Source organism: Microtus pennsylvanicus, chromosome 2 (genome assembly GCF_037038515.1).
Source record: "Microtus pennsylvanicus isolate mMicPen1 chromosome 2, mMicPen1.hap1, whole genome shotgun sequence".
NCBI lineage: Eukaryota > Metazoa > Chordata > Mammalia > Rodentia > Cricetidae > Microtus > Microtus pennsylvanicus.
The window spans coordinates 33,704,594-33,723,605 of record NC_134580.1 but is presented as its reverse complement, the minus strand read 5'-3'; the positions used below and the strand labels follow the sequence as shown (position 1 = coordinate 33,723,605).

At 42.4% G+C, this 19,012-nt stretch overlaps 2 protein-coding genes across 4 annotated transcripts in view; one reads left to right on the top strand and one right to left on the bottom strand.

Annotated features, from left to right (window-relative positions):
• Nckap1l (NCK associated protein 1 like) overlaps positions 1 to 1,849 on the bottom strand; it is a 41,997-nt gene extending 40,148 nt beyond the window's left edge. The window contains exons 1-2 of one of the 2 annotated variants that reach the window (XM_075960868.1): positions 1,676 to 1,849; positions 560 to 670 (exon numbers count right to left, since the gene is read on the bottom strand). In XM_075960868.1, the coding sequence (XP_075816983.1) occupies positions 560 to 670; positions 1,676 to 1,777 (213 nt within the window). In that variant the 5' untranslated portion in view covers positions 1,778 to 1,849. The remainder of the gene's footprint in view (positions 1 to 559; positions 671 to 1,675) is intronic. The other variant, XM_075960867.1, reaches the window with a different exon arrangement.
• Positions 1,850 to 4,020: 2,171 nt separating this feature from the next.
• LOC142844797 (gametocyte-specific factor 1-like) lies at positions 4,021 to 11,444 on the top strand. Of its 2 annotated transcripts, none has more exons than XM_075963605.1 (7): positions 4,021 to 4,071; positions 7,221 to 7,318; positions 7,506 to 7,626; positions 7,768 to 7,866; positions 9,140 to 9,206; positions 10,769 to 10,830; positions 11,348 to 11,444. In XM_075963605.1, the coding sequence occupies exons 2-7, from the start codon at positions 7,226 to 7,228 to the stop codon at positions 11,359 to 11,361; spliced, it is 456 nt and encodes a 151-aa protein (XP_075819720.1). In that variant the 5' UTR covers positions 4,021 to 4,071; positions 7,221 to 7,225; the 3' UTR covers positions 11,362 to 11,444. The 2 variants fall into 2 exon arrangements, with proteins under 2 accessions (XP_075819720.1, XP_075819719.1); XM_075963604.1 differs by lacking the exon at positions 4,021 to 4,071 and adding an exon at positions 5,168 to 5,293.
• The last annotated feature ends 7,568 nt before the right edge of the window (positions 11,445 to 19,012 follow it).

The following is a 19,012-nucleotide window of genomic DNA, read 5'->3' as shown; positions in this document are numbered from 1 at the left end:
ACACTTGCTGGGGAGGAATCAGAAGCTTGCCCGTGTTCTCCAGTCTCTACACAGAAACTCTCCATCTCAACTGATGGCCACATGTGATTCTGACTAGAGCAGAAGGCTAGCTGAAAGAAGAATCCCAGTTCCCTTTCGGCTGAAGAGGTTTGCTATATAAATCAATAGGAAAAGAAAACAGATTATAAAAATACTTTGCATAGATTGTAAGAAAGCTAGGGCTAAGACAGGGAGAAGTATAGGATCTGCCACTGGATGCATAGCATCCAGCAGTAAAGAAACAATGCTTGAGTATCAAGAACTACAGTAAAAGATGTACCCTGTGAGGCTAATGGAGCTGCCTCTCTGTAAGCACCAGTGTCCTCATGAACCTGGCTCACAAGGCTGTGCCCATGGGAGACTCCCATCTGAGCTCACATCCTCAATACCTGAAGCCCTGTATATGAGCCGAGGAAAACAAAGAGATGGCAACACTTGAACGCAAGCAGCCAAAAGTGGAGAATGTGAGCCATGCAAGAATAATGCCACAGAAAGGGGGAAAATGGGCCCAAGTTCTCACCGTGCTGTTTCGGACATCTATGCTGGGAAATTTTTTGTTGATGTACTTGAGACTTGATTCCATGGACTTTTCCAGTAAGAAAGGTGGTTTAGATTTTGGATCTGAACAGGTCTGCACAGACAAAAACAAAATATAACCACCATACTGTATTTCCACTTAGATACAAACCTCTATCTGAATCATTCATTCCTACTGTCTTTCTTGGGAACGGCTGTCTGGGAATTCATGAGCATGAGCGTAGGTTAGAACCAAGTTCCAGACAGCGAACTAGCACCCCGAAGAGCTAACAACTTGTCATCTTGTCTTAACAGAGGCTTGGTTCTAACCTAGAGAGGAAGCTGCTTCCCCACCCCTGCACTGAAGCCGGAAGTATCAAAAAAAAAGTGCCTGCTCAAAAGTTGGACTTTATATAAAGCTCAGTGTCACAGTTCCCTCCAATATGTGAGGGGCTCGCCCCAAGAGGCTTTTATAGATGACACGAGGACATAGAAACCGTATTTCTGGTGTGTCACAAGGGCACAAATGCCCCTTCCCATAAGGCCCTTCTTCTCTCTCCCAGGAGAGTCTCAAAATTATCTATACCTATATCTCTACTTCCTACAGCTTGCCCAGCCCCTGGCTCACTTCTCAACATCTGTTTTGCCCAGTTTCATAGTTTCTGCCCTAAACACAGGCACACACATGCACCCACACAGCATGGATAGCCATAAAGTATCTTAGAAGACACCCACCTCCTTTAAAAACATCCACTTAGGGAAATCATTCCACAAAAACAGAAGCCCAACTTGAAAACTCAAAAAGTAGAAGAATTAGCAATAAATAGACCCAAAACTCTAAATCCGAGACCTTATCCAAGTCATTCAGAACATGCTCTCACCCCCATCCTCACCCCTCCCTCAGTCTTTAGGGGAAGATGATGCTCTCGAACAGGAAGAAACCATACCTAGAAAGGGCTAGCCTTAAAAAGAAGCCTCCCTCTGTCTCCCCAGACCGAGGGACCTATACTGTCTGAGTGGCTGAGAACCACTTAAAGCAGTGGGGGAGAAACAGGATTGACTATTGGGCCTGCAGGCCTCCAGGCTCCTGCCCTGATTCAATAAAATGACCCGCGCTTACCTTCTTGATGTTGTACATACGGATGAGAACCCCCTGACCTCGGTCATTCAGGATAGTGAGCTTCTCTGCTAATTTATGCTGGTAGGCAGAGGTCAAAGACATGATGGCCACCGAGAAAGAGGAACATCCAGATGGAAGACACAATCGCCCCAAATAGTCTCAGCCTGGATGGCACCGCCCTTTTTGTAGAAGGACCCACCCAGCCTAGTTGGTGTAACAGGCTTCCGGGTGCCTCTGCAATTGGTTCATGGGGAATAGCGGTCATGAGGCTCACAGGCCTTCACAGCCTCTTGTGCTTCCTCCTGCACCCTCAGCAGAGGAGACTTCCTCTTTCTGGTTGTGCAGCACTTGGTAAGCAGTGGGCGGAGGCTGCGGAAAGGAACAGGCTTTCAAGGCTCCTCACAAAGCAGCGCCTTTGACTTTACCCCTCCCCAAGTGATCCAGCCAGATATTTATCGCCAGCCCCATGCACCTCTACCCTTTCCCTTTTATACCCCCATCAAGAATGCCTCTTCTTTGACCCTTACGGCCCAGCATCCTTTAGGACCTGGGTCAGATCCCATCTCTACCTATTCCATTCAATTTTGTGTTCTATTCTACTCTTATTTTATGCATAAATCTATTTATATACATGATTGGGAGGGTTGAGAAAGAGTCTTGTGAACTCCAGGCTATACTCAATCTATTTCCTCGTGTAGTTGAGAATGACCTTCAACCTCTGATCTGCCTGCCTGCACCTCCAGAGTGCCGAGATTACAGTCATGTACCATCAGACCTAGCTTCCTTGTTATATTTTTAAGCATATGCCTTCTCTCTCCCACCCACATCAGATGCTCCTCCCTAATGATAGGTATGATACCTAATATTGATACCCTTTGTAATATCTAGTTCAGTGATTCTGGAAGTGTGGTCCAGCAGGAGCACCCTAGAAACTTGCTAGATTATACGAAAAATAAAATGTTTTAAAAGAAGCATACTAAATATGCAAAATCTTAGCCAGGTGGTGGTAGCACTCAGGAGGCAAACACAGGTGGATCTCTGTGAGTTCCAGGACAGTTAGGGTACACAGTGAAACCCTGTATCAAACACACACACACACACAAAGTATCCAAATAAGGGAATAGACCTTGATGGCTAGCTTTAGGGTATAATTATGGTTTATAAGGAGAGGGCAGGGTAAAAAGCAAGGCCTGCCAGTACCATGTTTGCCATAAGCAGGCCTGCTAGAGCCCTTCAGAACCTGTCTCAGATATAACACTAAAAATGTATTGAATTATTAAGACAATTTAATCTTCTTTATCAAGTTAGATTAAAAAAATAAGCCCCACAATGAGAAACCAGATTAATTAGCAAGAAAAAATTAACAATGATTCTTGAATCTTAGCTGTTTGGATAAATTTCAGCACTAAGATAATTCTTACATCCCAACCAACCCTCAAACCTTATTTCAAGTTTCTTTCACGCTAGAGAGTAAAAGATTCTGGGAAATTCGAGTCAGGTATCCTGCACCTGTTTCCTTCCTGAAGCCTTTTCTCTGCCTCTTTAATCATCCCATTTAGTTCCATACCCAGAGCTATCCTGTGTGCCCGAAATTCTGGGTGGGGTCGGGGAAAGGAGTCAGGAATGATCAACGTTTATCATCCAAAGAACTTAGCATGCTTGCTCCTGAGAAAAGGTTTTGTTTTGAAGAATCAATCAAATGCTTAAGATATGAAATTTCAAACATCTCTGAGGGAGGCTTTGCTTTTTTAGAAAAGAGACTGTCTTCGTTTATTTAGAGGGGCCTCAAATGCTATGAGCCTGGAGTAACACGATGAGGGCCTTGAAGATTTAAACCACCTGATGTTGTTAAGGAAGCCCAGGTTCTACTGAAGAAGTCTTTGGGCTCTATTGGTCTTTTATCTTGACAGGGAAGGATAAATAGCAGGCTGTCCGAGGCAGCTAAGCAGCCCAGCCACAGCCTCCACAGGGTCAGTATCTTTCTGTTGTCTCTTTCTCACTTATATTTTTGTCCTTGTCCAAACAAATTAGTTAAAGATTCTCTACGCCAAACCAATCTTGTTTTCTGCCACCTCTAATATATACTGCCTAATCAAATGGGTACCATGGTTTCTGTCTTCTGAGAGTGCGCTGTTTGTCTCTGCCTTCATTTGTATATGCTTTTCCTATTCTGAACCAAATCCTAGTCAAACATCAGAGTTTTGCTCGACATCCCTAAGCCTGAAAAACAGCTTGAATTTGCAGGAAAATGGATGGAACTAGAAAACATTATTTTGAGTGAGGTAACCCAGATACAGAAAGACAATTACCACATGTACTCACTCATAGGTGGTTTTTTTTTTTCAGGAAGTGAATATTTTTATTGGAAACAGTGACTCAGAGGAAATTAACCTCAGGTAAGAACTCTTTAAGCACAGTTCAAGGCCTTACCAGCAAAACTGTTACAAATAAATTCAGCATTTTCTGATTCATTTTAAAGATGTGTGTGTGTGTGTGTGTGTGTGTGCGCGCGCGCGCGCACTAGTCAGTGAAGGAGTGAGGTCCTTCTGGAGCTGGCATTACAGGCACTTGTGGGCTGTCTGATGAGGGTGATGGTGTTGAATTCGGGTCTTTTGGAAGAGTAATGCATGCTTTTAATCATAGGTGGTTTTTAAACATAAAGCAAAGAAAGCCAGCTTACAAACCACAATCCCAGGGAACTTAGACAACAATGTGGACACTAAGAGATACTTACATAAATATAATCTACATGGGAATTAGAAAGTATAAAAAGACAAGACTTCCTGAGTAAACTGGGAGCATGGGGACCTTGGGGCAGGGTTGAAGCGGGGAGGGGAGAGGCAGGCAGGGGAGCAGAGAAAAATGTAGAGCTCAATAAATATCAATAAAAATATATAAAAATGATGATAATCCCTTATACAACTATGGAAGTGATTAAATGATTTGTTACATGTGTATGTTTAGCCCAGGGCCTAGTAGATTAGATTCAGCATATCAAAAATAAACTCAAATTTTGATTTTTGAAAGTGTGCTGAGTTTGTCCTTTCACTTACAGAATTCTGTATTTGGCTCCGCATAAAGAAAAGATGATAGGACTTATTGTGGCAACAGGTAGTCTTTGGGGACATATCAAAAAGAAAAGAAAAGAAAAGATAGGACTCATTGTGGCAACAGGTAGTCTTTGGGAACATATCAAAAAGATTATTCTTCAGGTCCTTCTGTGAACTTGAAGAACCCTTCTAAAAATATCTATTTATCCCAGAGCAAGGCCTAGCAATGGTGAGTGTAGCCTTGTAACCTAGTAACTATCAACCAGAATTCCCTGAGGAGCTCTTAAAGCCACAGACAGCCAACCTGCACTCTGAAGACTCTGATCCAATAGTTCTGGAATGGCCCCAAAGGATCTGTCCCTTTAAAATTCCTAATGATTCCCACTTCTCTGAGACTTTACTATGACATCAAAACTTCCCAACATGCTGAGAAACGTGTACTGAGCAGAAGGCTTGGACAGCAACTGATTCCCTGGGTAACCAGAGGAGAGTGCTGTGCTTTCTGTCTTTTCAAACTTCTTTCATTGATACTTCCCTTGGGATTGAGGGACCGTGCTTGGAGAACTGGGTAAGTCTCGCTGTCCTTCTGCCAGGTTTACGTATGAAGGTAGCTTTGAGGAGTCTGCCTGTATCCCACTCATAGCCACCCTCTATGGGAAATGTTTTGGTTAATGAACAAACTAATATCAGCTGTTGACACTGAATCCTCCAGCAATCTTTGTTTATTAACACCAGACTTATCAGTGTGACCAAAATTCATACTTTTCCTTGGTCACTGGCCGAAATAACAGATTTTCTGAAGGTTACATATAGATATTAAGACACATTTTCCATTATCCTTCTATTTTTATTCTCTTTTTTTGTTTTTTTTTTTTATTTTTGTTGTTATTGTCTCCCTCCCTTCCTCCCTCCCTTCCTTCCAGACATGATTTTTCTCTGTAATAGCCCTGGCTGTTTGTAGACCCCTTTATAGACCAGGCTAGCTTCCATCCACCTGCCTCTGCCCCCCAAATGCTGGGTTTTAAGGCCTGTGCCACCACTTCCCAGATCTGTCATCTTTTTATAATCTGAGGATAATCATATATAGTAATGGATTTTACTAGCTTTAATTTTCCAGAAAGTCAACTAACTTTAAGTATCCATGGCTCAAGTATCATCATTAGTAAGCAGTGAAGGCATAAAGAATCACTTTGGTTTGTGTTCCCCAAAACTACCTGAGTCTAAATCCCTGATTTAATCGCCAAAATGCCGTCAGGAAAATCTGCTGTCTAACAGTCTAGCTCTGTGCCTTCTGTCTGTCAGTGCTCTAGGCACGGTGCACAGTCAAATTGAAACGGGCTATTCTAGGGCACTTTTCTATCCCCATTGCTTATGCCACTCTGCCTTGATATTATTTTCTGTCACACACACCACCACCAAACTATACATCACTGTTTTGCAGAAATCTCAGCTATAACTGTTGCCTAGAAACCTGGAAGTCCTTGAAATAAATGTCTGCTTAGATAGCTAAAGACAGCTAGCCATAGGGGAGAGTGGGCCTCCTATTGGCAGTAAAACGCAGCAGCTTTGAGATGGCTTATTTTTAGCTCACTTCTAGGAGTTAACATCCACAAGTTTAGACACTTCAGGCTAACATTCTTAGGTAAATGTAAGTGGCCTAAACTCAGACATTATATTGTGGTTCTTCTGATTTTTTTCTCAGTGGTTATACTGAAAGTAGCTCAGCTTTAGAAAAGCTGGGGGGGGGGGGAGGGGAGAGTGAGGAACACTAAAGGAACCAGCTACCCAAATCTTGATTAAATAGTGCACAAATGTTGAATTTCATCATAGTCGGGTCTGTGATGTTTCCAGGGATTCTTACCTGCTTAATAGTATATTTGTGAAGTAAGCGTTCTATTTAAAGCAACCTATTAGTATGTAGAATGTCAAATTTTGGCCTCCCAGAACAAGGAAGCAGAGAGTTTACTCCATCATCTAACCAGCTAAAACTATTGCTTTTGTTATTCAAATATGTCTTTGTGAGTGGTGTGTACATGTGCGCACACACACACACACAGGTATCCCAAGGTGGTAAGAAGGTGTGGGATCCCTAGGAATGGGCGTTACCAGCATTTGTCAGTCACCCAGTTTGGGTGTTGGAATCTGAACTCCTTAACTTCATGATTGAGCAGAAACCAATCTTAATTGTGAACTATCTCTTCAGCCCCCATACCACATTGCTTTTAAGAATAGAAAATAGCCGGGTGACATTCGGGAGACAGAGGCAGGCGGATTTCTGTGAGTTCAAGACCAGCCTGGTCTACAAGACTACAAGAGCTAGTTCCAGGACAGGCTCCAAAGCTACAGAGAAACCCTGTCTCGAAAAACAAAAACAAAACAAAACAAAACAAAACAAACAAACAAAAACCCAAAGAATAGAAAATAGGTCTATGTCAAGACAACCTGACCTCAAGTGGTAATCTTTTCTTTTCCAACCTATGATGCCTGCCTTTTAGGACCAATGGAGTTAGAAGCCATAGAACTCTGTCCTTATGACCCAAACCACAGGATACCAGCCAGCAGGTTACAATACCATCTGGCATCATGCAAAAAGGTAAGTTTCCCCAATAAAAGCTGAGGAAATTTTTTCAGAATAGTTTTTCTTTGGTTTGGTTTTTTGCTTCCACTCACAACTAGAAACTAGTCATTCTTAAAGCTGAGACATAATATCTCTTCAGCATTTTCAGAAATGAGTGGAGGATAGAATATAAGCAAAATATAACATGAATTTTTCCTTCTAGAAAAATCCGAAGATAGCTAAAAAGATGGCTAACTGCAAATATAACGCTTGTCATGTGGTCCCAATCAAAAGGCTAAAGGAACATGAGGCCAACTGTGTCAACAGAAGTGCAGTTGATGATGGTGAGCTTTTCATTCGAGAGCGTGTAGGCAATACCAGATTCTGTTTCCTACACCCACAGCCCAGAGTTACTTAGAAGCCTTAGCTACCCAGCTGTTAAAAATTGTCTATTCTACTTCAACACCTTTTCTGCTTTGTTTCAGAGCCCCTTAATCTTCCAAAGGTCACTCCCCCAAGTTTTGAAGGAAATGAAAACTCCAATGCTGGCGATCAGATTACTGACCCTGACGTCTGGAATGTGGGTGAGCAAGGGTGAAACTGAACACAGCTGTGAACAGAAGTGCTCTTTAGAACTAGCACAGTAAACACAACCCTTCGCTACATTAGATTACTAAGTTTAAGACCTGTCTCTGGAGGGGTGGCCCACTTAGAAACAGTAGTCTCACTGAGCTACAAGCCAGCATCCCATGGCCGCAGCCTTTGACCAGGACTGAGCTTCATCAGCCAAGGTGGCCATACTTTGTATGACCTCCTTATTTGCATAGCAGAAATTGTGCAGCTGGGAGTTTCAGACCCAGCAGCTCACATTAAGGTCCTAGTGTTATGTCACTGGCCGAGCTAGACGACCTTCAGTCACATGATGCAAATAGCATGCTAGGAAATTACGACAAACTGGCCCTAACCAAACCAGTACATCCCCCAGCAGGAGACACTCCCACCTGCTCCCCATGTGGTTCACAGCCTGTGCTACAATAATGTTATTACTGCTAGAATCATCTGAGAAGAGGGAACCACAATTGAGAAAATGCCTCCATAAGATCAAAGTGTAGGTAAGCCTGCAGGGCATTTTCTTGATTAGTGATTGATGTTGAAGGGTTCAGCCCATTGTTGGTGGTACCACTCCTGGGCAGGTGGTTCTGTGTTCTATAAGAAAACAGGCTGAAGGCCTGGCAGTGGTGATACATGTGTTTAAGCACTCAGGAGGCAGAATCAGGTAGATCTCTGTGAGTTCAAGGCCAACCTGGTCTACAGAGTTCCAAAATGGCCAGGACCACACATAGAAAAACCTGTCTTCAAAAACAGAGAGACAGAGAGAGAGAGCACAGTCTGCAAGCTAGCAAGTGGCACTCCTTCATGGCCTCTGCTTTAGCTCCTGTCTCCAGGATCCTGTCCTAACTCCCCTCACTGGTATACTGTCACCTGAAAATGTAATGGAAATAAACCCTTTCCTCCCCAAGGTGATTTTGTTCATTGTCACAGTAATAAAAACCCTAAGACAGAAATTCAGTGGATAACAACATGAGAATACAAACTTACTGCTGTCAACATTCCAAATTTAGCTTCCAAAGATGACACAAAGGAGAACGGAAAGGTACAACTGTCTTTAACTACCTAGTTTGAGAAGATACTTCTGTTTACATTCCCCTGGGAAAAGGAAGGTGGTGGACTTGTGGTCCCTGAAGAGCAGCTGCTTCCCAGCAACAACTATATAAGGGAGACTTAAGAAAAGCCCTGCTACCAACAAGCTGATAATGCTCAGGATTTGTTTCTTCTTCCTTGTTCTTCGCTTTCTAGATCATATGCATCATTCTCCTTCATTTGTTCTTGAGACATTTGCTCCGAAAAAGCTGGTTTGTGAAAGGTAAGTCAAACTGTATGCTATCACCATCATTCAAGGTAATAAGTTGACTTTTGAAAATGTTTTTTATTTGCTTGCCTGTTTAGAATGGCCAGGGTATTTGTGGGCAAGCCCGAGGATAACCTGTTGCCACCAGTTTTCTCCACTCACCTAATGGATTCTGGATTTTACACTCAGGTTTTAAGGCTTGGCAGTATGTGGTTTGGCCCACTCAGCCATCTCACCAGTCCTAAAGATGAACATTCAAAGAGAAGATGGCCATTAGACCTTAGACTCAAAATGCCTGACTGTCACTAACTTAAAAGATTGGTGATCAGGCTGTTAGAGTGGTTCGGGTAGTAAATGCTTGCTGTCCAAACTAGACGACCTGAATTTAGATCCCAGACCCATGTAAAATACTCAGGAATGGTAGTGTTCACCTATAATCAGAGCACTGAGAAAGCAGACAGGAGGTTCCCTGAAACTTGCTGGCCAGGTAGCCTGACCAAATCAGTAAGCTCCAGGTTCAATAAGAGATCTCATATCTAAAAAGCCAATGATAATAAGGTAGTAGTCTAGTGATATGTTCCAATGAACACGGTGCCTATTGCCATGCCTGGCAGTGCATTCACTCCCTAAGAGCCAAGTGATAGATGAACTCTCCCATAAGTTTTCCTCTGACCTACACACACACAGACACACATAATGACTCAGCAGTTAAGAGCACTCGATGCTCTTCCAGAAGACCCAGGTTTGATTCCAAGCCCCCACAGCAGATCACAGCCATCTGTAACTGCAATTCTAGGAATCAACATTTCCTTCTGGTCTCCATGGTCATGAATCACACACTTGGTGCACAGACATAAATGCAGACAAACACTCATATATATCAAATTTTACATTTTTTTAAATAAGCAAGGTAGAAAACAGTTGAAATATCCAACACTGATCTGTTGTTGGATACAGATCACACACACACACGCACACAATTACATATTACCACATACACGCACATAAATGTGCATGGTTCTGGGTACTTTCCTTTGTTCACCTGGGACTATAATCAATCAAGGCCTTGTATATACAAAATAATTGTGTAAAGAATAAAAGACCAGGCTGGAGAGATGGCTCAGAGGTTAAGAGCACTGACTGCTCTTCCAGAGGTCCTGAGTTCAAGTCCAGCAACCATCTGTAATGAGATCTGGTGCCCTCTTCTGGTCGGCAAGCATACAGATAGAACCCTGTATATATAATAAATAAATCTTTAAAATAAATAAGTAAATAAATAAATAAATAAATAAAAGACCAACTTCTCAAACTTAAGGGGACCAGCTCTGCACAAATAGCTCAGTGTCCCTAGCCAAACAAGCTTGGAGAGCACATACCAGGGTTCCAGAGAACATGAGAAGTGAAGGCATAAAGGACAATATGAAACAAAAGACAGAAATTAAATGATTCCTACTATAACCCTGAGTAATATCAACTATGCTGGATAATGTTGCTCTGACTGCCTGGAACTGGATATATCCGTTCATTCCCCATTCCTGCTTCCCTGTTAACTTGCTTCTTGTGGTTCTCTCCTATAGTGACTCAAGAGACCTACAACAGGCTGATAAGTATCTTAGCAGCTACAAGTCCTGGGGAAGAGGTAATGTAACCTTTGTCAAATTAATATCAAAGTTTTAACATTGTGTTCTAAACTTTCAAAGATTCTTAGACAAACCTTTCTTCTTTAAAAAAAAAAAGGAAAAAGAAAGAAAGAAAAGCTATTGGTATAGTCGCACACCTTTAAGCCCCAAACCTAAAAGGCAGAGGCAGGCAGATCTCTGTGAGTTCAAGTCCACCCTGGTCTACATAATAAGTTCCAGGTCAGTCAGGGTTACACAATAAGACCCCATCTCAAAAAATAATTTATTAAAATATTGGCCTGGGAATTCAGCTCAATGATAGTGCTCCTGTCTCATATGCACTTGGTACAGGTTCAACACCTATAAAAATTCGTATTATTCTGTTCCTCCTCAACCCACAATAGGATACAGGGAAAGTCCTAGGGACTTCAGATCAGACACTGGAGAAAAGGCTGTGAAAAGCTGTTCTTAAATGCTTCTGCCACACCTCAAACTGTGAAAATGACACTATTTCAATCTTTTTCTTTCTCCCTACAGGTCAGAAAAACTGATGGAGACATTGCAAATTAAAGCGCCAGCAAACAAATAGAAGTTGTTTTTAAATGTTAGGGAAAATCTCAACTTTTAAATAAACTCTTATGTTTGTCATCTTAACATGTTTTTATCTAAATAAAGAATATTTTCTTTTGACAAACTTACTTAATTTTATATTCATCCTTGTTTTCATATCTGCATGCATAAGTCACCTGAAGGCTACAGAGCTGGATTGCCTATTTCTATTATTAGAAGGGGAATTACCATCAGTCTGTGGACTCTGAAACTATTCCAAAGTTAGATTACTCATTCCCCAAGTTTTTCCTCACTTACTGCCATGTATCGTGACCCTCTAGTCACCCTTCTTCAATCTGCTATGCAGATATTCCATGCTTTTAAAGGATATAGTTTTTATGGCAAGCTGGGTTTGGAACATGGCTCTAAATCTACCTTCTACCTCTGCCAGCTCAGTTTGTTCTCAGCTTATTATTCCTGACTTTTCATTCTGCTCAGTTTTAAATGTCCCCCTCCACCCTTTAGTCAAAACCCTGCTCTAGATTTCAAGTCCATCTCCTTTGCCACTGTCTCCTTCAGTGATGTCTAACATAGACAACTTTCTCCTTTCTACCTGGCTAATGCCATCAATCTCAAGAAAGGTGCGAATTGTGTGGTTTTTGTATTTCCCATACAACCCTCCCTTCTACAATCCTCCCTTCCCCTCTTCCACAGGGTTCCACCTAATGTTTGGGTGTGGGTCTCTGCATCTGCCTGGCACAGTGTGTAAAACAAACCCAAACGCTGGCTTTTCTACTAATACAAGGTCCCATTGTAATCCAGGGTGGCAAGCCAACATCGACTTCTTTTAAACTTTATTTTTAAAATATTTTTTAATTTATTCTTCTCTCATGCAATCCATCCCCACCCCAGCCTCCCTTCCCTCCACTCCTCCCAGTCCTTACCCCACCTCCTATCTCACCCAGGTCCACTGCTGCTCCATTTCCCTTCAGGAAAGAAGAGGCCTCCCAGTGATATCAACAGAACACTGCACAACAAGATGCAATAAAACAAGGCACAAATCCTCACATCAAGGCTGAACAAGGCCTCCCGATAAGAAAAAGGTCCCAAGAGCAGGCAAAAGAGAGACAGCCCCTCTTCCACTGTCCCACAAACACCAAGATAAACATAGCATGTCAGCAGAGAATCTAGCGCAAACCCATGCGAGTTTCATGATTGCTGCCTTGGTCTCTGTAAGTCCCTGTGAGCCCTGCTTGTTGATTCTGTTGTGGCTGCGCTCTTGGGTGTTCTTGACCCCTCTGGCTTCTACAATCCCCCCTTCCCCTCTTCCGCAGCGTTCCACCTAATGTTTGGGTGTGAGTCTCCGCATCTGCTCCCATCAACTGCTGGAGGAAGCCTTTTTGATGACGATTGGACTAGGCACCAATCTATCGGTATAGCAGAATATTGCTAGGAATCATTACATTGACTTTTGGGGGGGGGGGTGAGGAGGGTTAGCTCAGCTGTATCTCATTATTGAATACCCATCTTTTTAAAATAATGACACCGGGAGTTTTTGTCTGTTTATTTTAGTCAGACTTAAAAACATGCTGCTGCCGGAGCAGAACTGGCCCTGGGCCTTGCTGCCTGCTACATTGGGTGAGCTAGCTGGGGCAGTGCTGAAGAGCTCACCCTGGTGGTGACAATGATGAAGGACAGTTGACGGGCTGAGCAACCCAGCTAGCACTCAGGCCCAGAACCAGGCTATGAATTGGCCCGCCCAAATATCCATCTCAGCTATGAATTGTTGGAGCATGTGAAGGGGCTGGATCTACAGATCCAAAGCTACAGAAGCCCCATGATACAGGACAACAGGACACCCAGAAGGAGTCCCAGTAAGGGCCCAGTATCAATAGAGTAACAGAACCAGAAGCCTAGAGCCAGACCAATAATCCATTGCAAAGAACAGTTATAAGTAAAGATGAATGGACTAAGGTGTATATGGTGTGACTCATTGAACCACACTACAGCTTCCATGCCAAAGCTTTCTTTTATTTCTTTTCTATTTTTTTATTTGTTTTTTTTTCTTTGTTGGAGGGGTGTTACTGTTTTGTTTTTAGGCTATACTTTTAAATTTTGTTTGGGGGCAGAGGGCAGAGGTGAGGAAATAGGAAGATTAATGGGATCAGGATGCATGATGTAAAATCCACAAAGACTCAATAAGTTTAAAACAATATGCGTGGGGGCAGTGGTAGTGCACGCCTTTAATCCTAGCATTTGGGAAGCAGAGGCAGGTGGATCTGAAATCGACACCAGCCTGCTCTACAAAGCAAGTTAGAGGACAGCCAAGGCTATGCAGAGGGTCCCTGTCTTGAATCTCCTGCCCCCAGGAAAAAAAATATTATCATCGTCAGATGAACACCTACCACCTTTTGAGGCTCAGCCCTGCACAAGTTTCCTAGAATCTGTTCAAATGATCTTTTTTCTCCAATTATGGCAAAACTGAAGGAAACTGAACTAGCTATTTAATATCCCATATGTCCTCCTACACACGTTATACAAAGGAGACCTACTGATGTTCACCCTTAAATTTGTATAACATTAACACTTGAGAATTTTTCAGTACATAGTACAAGCTAGCCTCAAACTCAAAATTCTCCTGTCTCAGCTTCCTGAGAACTAGAATCACGGTTGTTTATCACTTTGTTTTTGTTAGCCAACCTTATTTTGAACTACACTTCCAAGTAGTCTAGGACTATAGACATTTCCAACTGTACTCAGTTTGCTCTTATTTCCTAATTAAGGAATTACACATTTCAATGTGTTGTAGTTTGGGGGTTTTGTTTATGTTGTATACATATATGTGTGTGTAGACATATTTTCAATTTTGGATAATAATCTCAGCTAACTCCTAGAATAACCCTGGTATAAATTACTTGGTCTCATTGTTTTTCCATTTTCAAATACTATCAACCTAGGCAGAAAAAAAACAGCCTGAAAGAAAACTCAGCAGGGATCTCAGATAAAGCATAAAATTGTTTGCCTTGAAAGGGAATGAACAAAATACTGAAAAACAGGACAGATGCGTGGTGCACCTTTATTTCCAAGTCACCACTGCAGGACAGCTTTACCTTTGTTTGTTGAGTCAGTGGGCTTGTCCGGTGTTGCTAATGGAGCAGCTGTCACCTGAGAACTCTGCCATTGTGACAAGGAAGGCATCAGACTATAGGAAAGCCTACTTGAGGTTCTCCCTGCTCCCATTCTCTCAAGCTCTCAGCTTTCTCTGAAACTTCCAGCTGTAAGTATCTAAATGAAAAGTAGTTATGGGTCATAGCAACAGTGACAAAAATTGCACCAGATCTCTGAAAAGAAAATTAGTTCAAACCACTCTGGTCCCACTAATTCTGCATGAATGATATTGTGATAAACTCAAAATTCATAAGATCTCATAAGAATTGTTTTAAAGCAGTGGTGGTGCATGCCTTTAATCCCAGTACTCAGGAGGCCGAGGCAGGTGGATCTCTGTGAGTTTGACGCTATCCTGGTCTACAGAGTGGGTTCAAAAACAACAAAAACAATTGTTTAAGCTGTTTTCTAATGATCTGAAGTGAACTTGGAAAAAAAAATTAGCTTTTCCTAAAATGCTTTGTGCTAAGTTTACAATGAAGCAATTCTCTCGGAAAAAGCATTTACCAGCTTGCTCCTATGACTCATCCCCACCATCCAGGTGAAAGAAATGCTTTCGCAAATTTTCTTAGTCTGGCTGCATATTAGAATCATCTAGGTAAGTTTTTAAAAATAGCTATGCCTAGAGCCAGGCGGTGGTGGCACACACCTTTAACCCCAGCACTCAGAAGGCACAGGCAGGAGGATCTCTGTGAGTTCGAGGCCAGCCTAGTCCACAGAGTGCATTCCCAGGACAGCTAGGGCTGTCAAACAGAGAAACCCTGTCTTGAAAAAAAAAAATTACTATGCCTGGCTCTTTTCTGATTAATTGGTCTAAGACAGGAATTTACATGTTCTCTTTTGGGGGAAGGGAGTTGTTTTGGTTTGGTTTGGGGTTTTGTTTTTAGTTTTTTGGGGGTGTTTTGTTTTTTTGAGAAAGGATTTCTCAGAGTATGTAGTCCTGGCTATCCTGGAACTCAAGCTGTAGACCAGGCTGGTCACAAACTCAGAGGTTCACCTACCTCTGCCTCCCAAGTGCTGGGATTAAAGGTGTGGGCCACCACCACCAAGCTACAAGCTACACGGTATGTCTTAAGTACTCCCCAAATGATTCCAATGTGCAGACATGACCAAGAATCATTATCCTACTAGGGCTGGAGAGATGGCTCAGAGATTAAGAGAACTGGCTGCTCTACCAGAGGTCCTGAGTTCAATTCCCAGCAATCACATGGTAGCTCAAAATTATCTGTAATGAGTTAATGAGTGTAATAAGATCAGGTGCCTTCTTCTGGTGTGCAAGTATACATGTAGGCAGAACACTATATACATAACAAATAAATAAATCTTAAAAAAAACAAAAAAGAATGACCAGCCCATCGTCGATCCATCTCCCATCCACAACCTATTTCTTCCTAGGTTTGGGTTGGTTGGTTGGTGGCCCTCCCTGACTGGTGCCGATTATCAAGGTCAGTGCTCTGATCTCAAGTTACACCCCTTGTTCTCTCATTTAATCCTATGTGCAACTATACAGTATAAAAGGTGTAATCTTTTCTCAATTAAATGCTGCTGGCAGCCGCTCCGATTCATCCTCAGATCATGTCTGTCTGCCTCCTCCCCCCACCCCCACCCACCAGACAGGGTCTCACTCTATAGTTTGGGCTGTCCCATTGGCCTCAGATCCATGACAATCCTCTTGCCTCAGCATCCCAAGTGCTAAGACGACAGGTTTGTGCCTCTACTCCCTAGCTCCTTCTAGTGTCTTATTCCGAACTGAAAGCTCTGAAGCATTCACTCGTCAGCTGACTGGAGTGTGAAGCAGAGCTGGAATTTGTTTACAAATTATTCCTGTAAAAATAAAGCACCCACTCCTAAGACCCTATTCACCTAAGCTCCTTGTTTTTGCTATCCTGATGATTCTCACAAACTGTATTTAGGCTCTTACCCACTGAAACATGTCAGAAGTCCCAGGATTTCAGCAGTCAGACAACTTCTAGATGGCCTACTAAGATTTGGACAGTACAAAATTTTCTGTCATATCATACAATGTATTTTACAACTTGGTAGTTTTAAAACAGTATCACCAAATCTACCCACAGTGCCAACACCTTTTCAAACGCTATAAAATTTATAGTATAAATCATTTTTCTCCCTAATGCTTTTGCAAGGCATCTCAGGTCCTACTAAAAATTTCCTTATAGGAATTTACACTCTACCACTTCCTGGCATATGTTGTACTCCCATTCGACCACCATTCCAATTTAGTATCTGTTTTCCTAAGCACTTTGGGGACAAGTATTTATTCTTAAACTGGTATACAATTATAGTTTAGGAATGGTATCTTTTCTAAAGGACTCCCAGTTCTTTGACCCACCTGTCCTCTTCAACTTAAAACTCCCTTTAATCCCACCACAAATCTATCATCCTCAACTAGTCTCAGAGACTACCATTGTCTTTCCAATTGAGAGCCTACCTGTACTACAGAGTCACAAAATCCCTGCCCTTCCTGATTTTCCTCAGCTGTCCTCTTTTGAACTCTCAAAATCTAAATTACATTTCTGTCTCAACTTCCACAAACAAGGCTTTCTTTTTTTTCTTTTTTTTTTTTTTTGGTTTTTCGCGACAGGGTTTCTCTGTGGCTTTGGAGCCTGTCCTGGAACTAGCTCTGTAGACCAGGCTGGTCTCGAACTCACAGAGATCCGCCTGCCTCTGCCTTCTGAGTGCTGGGATTAAAGGCGTGCGCCACCATCGCCCGGCTAACAGCACCCAGCTCCGACCAGTCCCATCCTTTCCCTGGCTTTTCTAAGATGGCCGCCCCAAAGCCAGCAAAGGAAGCTCTCCACCCACATAGGACCATGTGGGCCAGGGAGTAGAGAGAGGTGGCGGCTAAAAAGCAAAGCGGCTGAAAATCCCCAAGAGGTAGCCTTGATGGCACGAGGGTGAGCCAAAGGGAGGAGCTTTGTAGCACTGGGCCAGCGCAAGCTACAGTCACAGGAAGTGCAGCCCCGCCCTGGCATTGACCGGAAGTGGGCGTTGCCGGGGCCTGACTATAAGGCGAAGTTGGCTGTGGGGCGAGCGTCTGAGCTGAGGTAAGGAGGAAAGGTGGTAGGCTTTGGCTTGGGTCAGCCCTTGGGAGCAGTTCACGTGTGGCATACCTTCAAGGAGGCGCCCTCCCTCACTCCCCAAACTCAAGCCCTCGCCACTGCCGCGTCGCCCATTATACCTCGACGGCCTGCCTGGCACCTTTTTCCACCTTGTTTTCAAAACCTCCCCCTCCTTGCCTGCTCCTTTTATCCTCGCGTTGCTTGAGAACCTTCTCGAATCCGGGGGCTTTTGGTAAGGATAGAGAAATTACTACTTTACCGATATCTGCAATTTTTTTCAGGGTTTAAACAGTAGCTTCAGATTCGCACTTTATCCAGTTCACAGCAGCCTAGTACTGAGGGAAGGGAATCTAATCACCGGTTAACTGTTTGATGGGGAAGATAAGAGACAGCTGGGTGATACCGTGAATTCCAGCACTCTTGACCTACTTGTAATCAATCTGCTGGGAAAGAAGAGGTCAGCTCTCTAAATAGCTGAATACTGCATTCATCTCTCTTAGATACCTTGAAATTTAAAAAAAAAAATGAAAAAAGAAAACAAGAAAATGTAATGCTTGACTCTTCCTTCCAAACCTTTTTTATTTTTAACAAAGTATGACATAACTGTAATAGAGGTTCCAGAAGGTCAGGGCAATTTAATACAAACATGAAGAATAATTTTCAGACAGTTTCCCTAGTAATTGTCATTAACAAATGGGCTCTGCAACGAAATACTAAACTGGAGTTTAGCTGATCACCTGTATTTCCTAACAAAGGTTCTAATGGTGCTTATGTCATAGAATGGGGGGAAGGAGTATGGAATTGTGTGAGAGGCCAAAGGAGAGCTTGCCTAGAGACAACAGCTGTATGTGCATCCAATTTTCAGAAGATTCCTATGGGAGTAGTTAGATACAAGATTAGTTTTCCCATAATAATAAGTAAATTAAATCAGTGTTCAGTAGAGCTCTCCAGTAAAAGAGAATTCAAACTGAGACATTTTATTTTAATGTTTTTCATTTCTGTTATATTTGTTCTCTTACATGTTCTCTGTGAGTTCTTTTTTTTTAATATTTATTTATTTTGTATACAATATTCTGTCTGTGTGTATGCCTGAAGGCCAGAAGAGGGCACCAGACCCCATTACAGATGGTTGTGTGCCACCATGTGATTGCTGGGAATTGAACTCAAGACCTTTGGAAGAGTAGGCAATGCTCTTAACCTCTGAGCCATCTCTTAAATCCTAAATTCACTGTAGAGAGGGAATCAATACTGACTAGAGTAGGACTAATCTTGCCTTTATGTAAGAAATGAGAGGAACAGAGTAAAGATAGGAGAACATCAGTATGATATCTCATACTGATCTCATTTTTAAAAAGTTATTAAATAAAATTTATTTTTATTTTACATGAGTATGTGTGCATTTATGAGT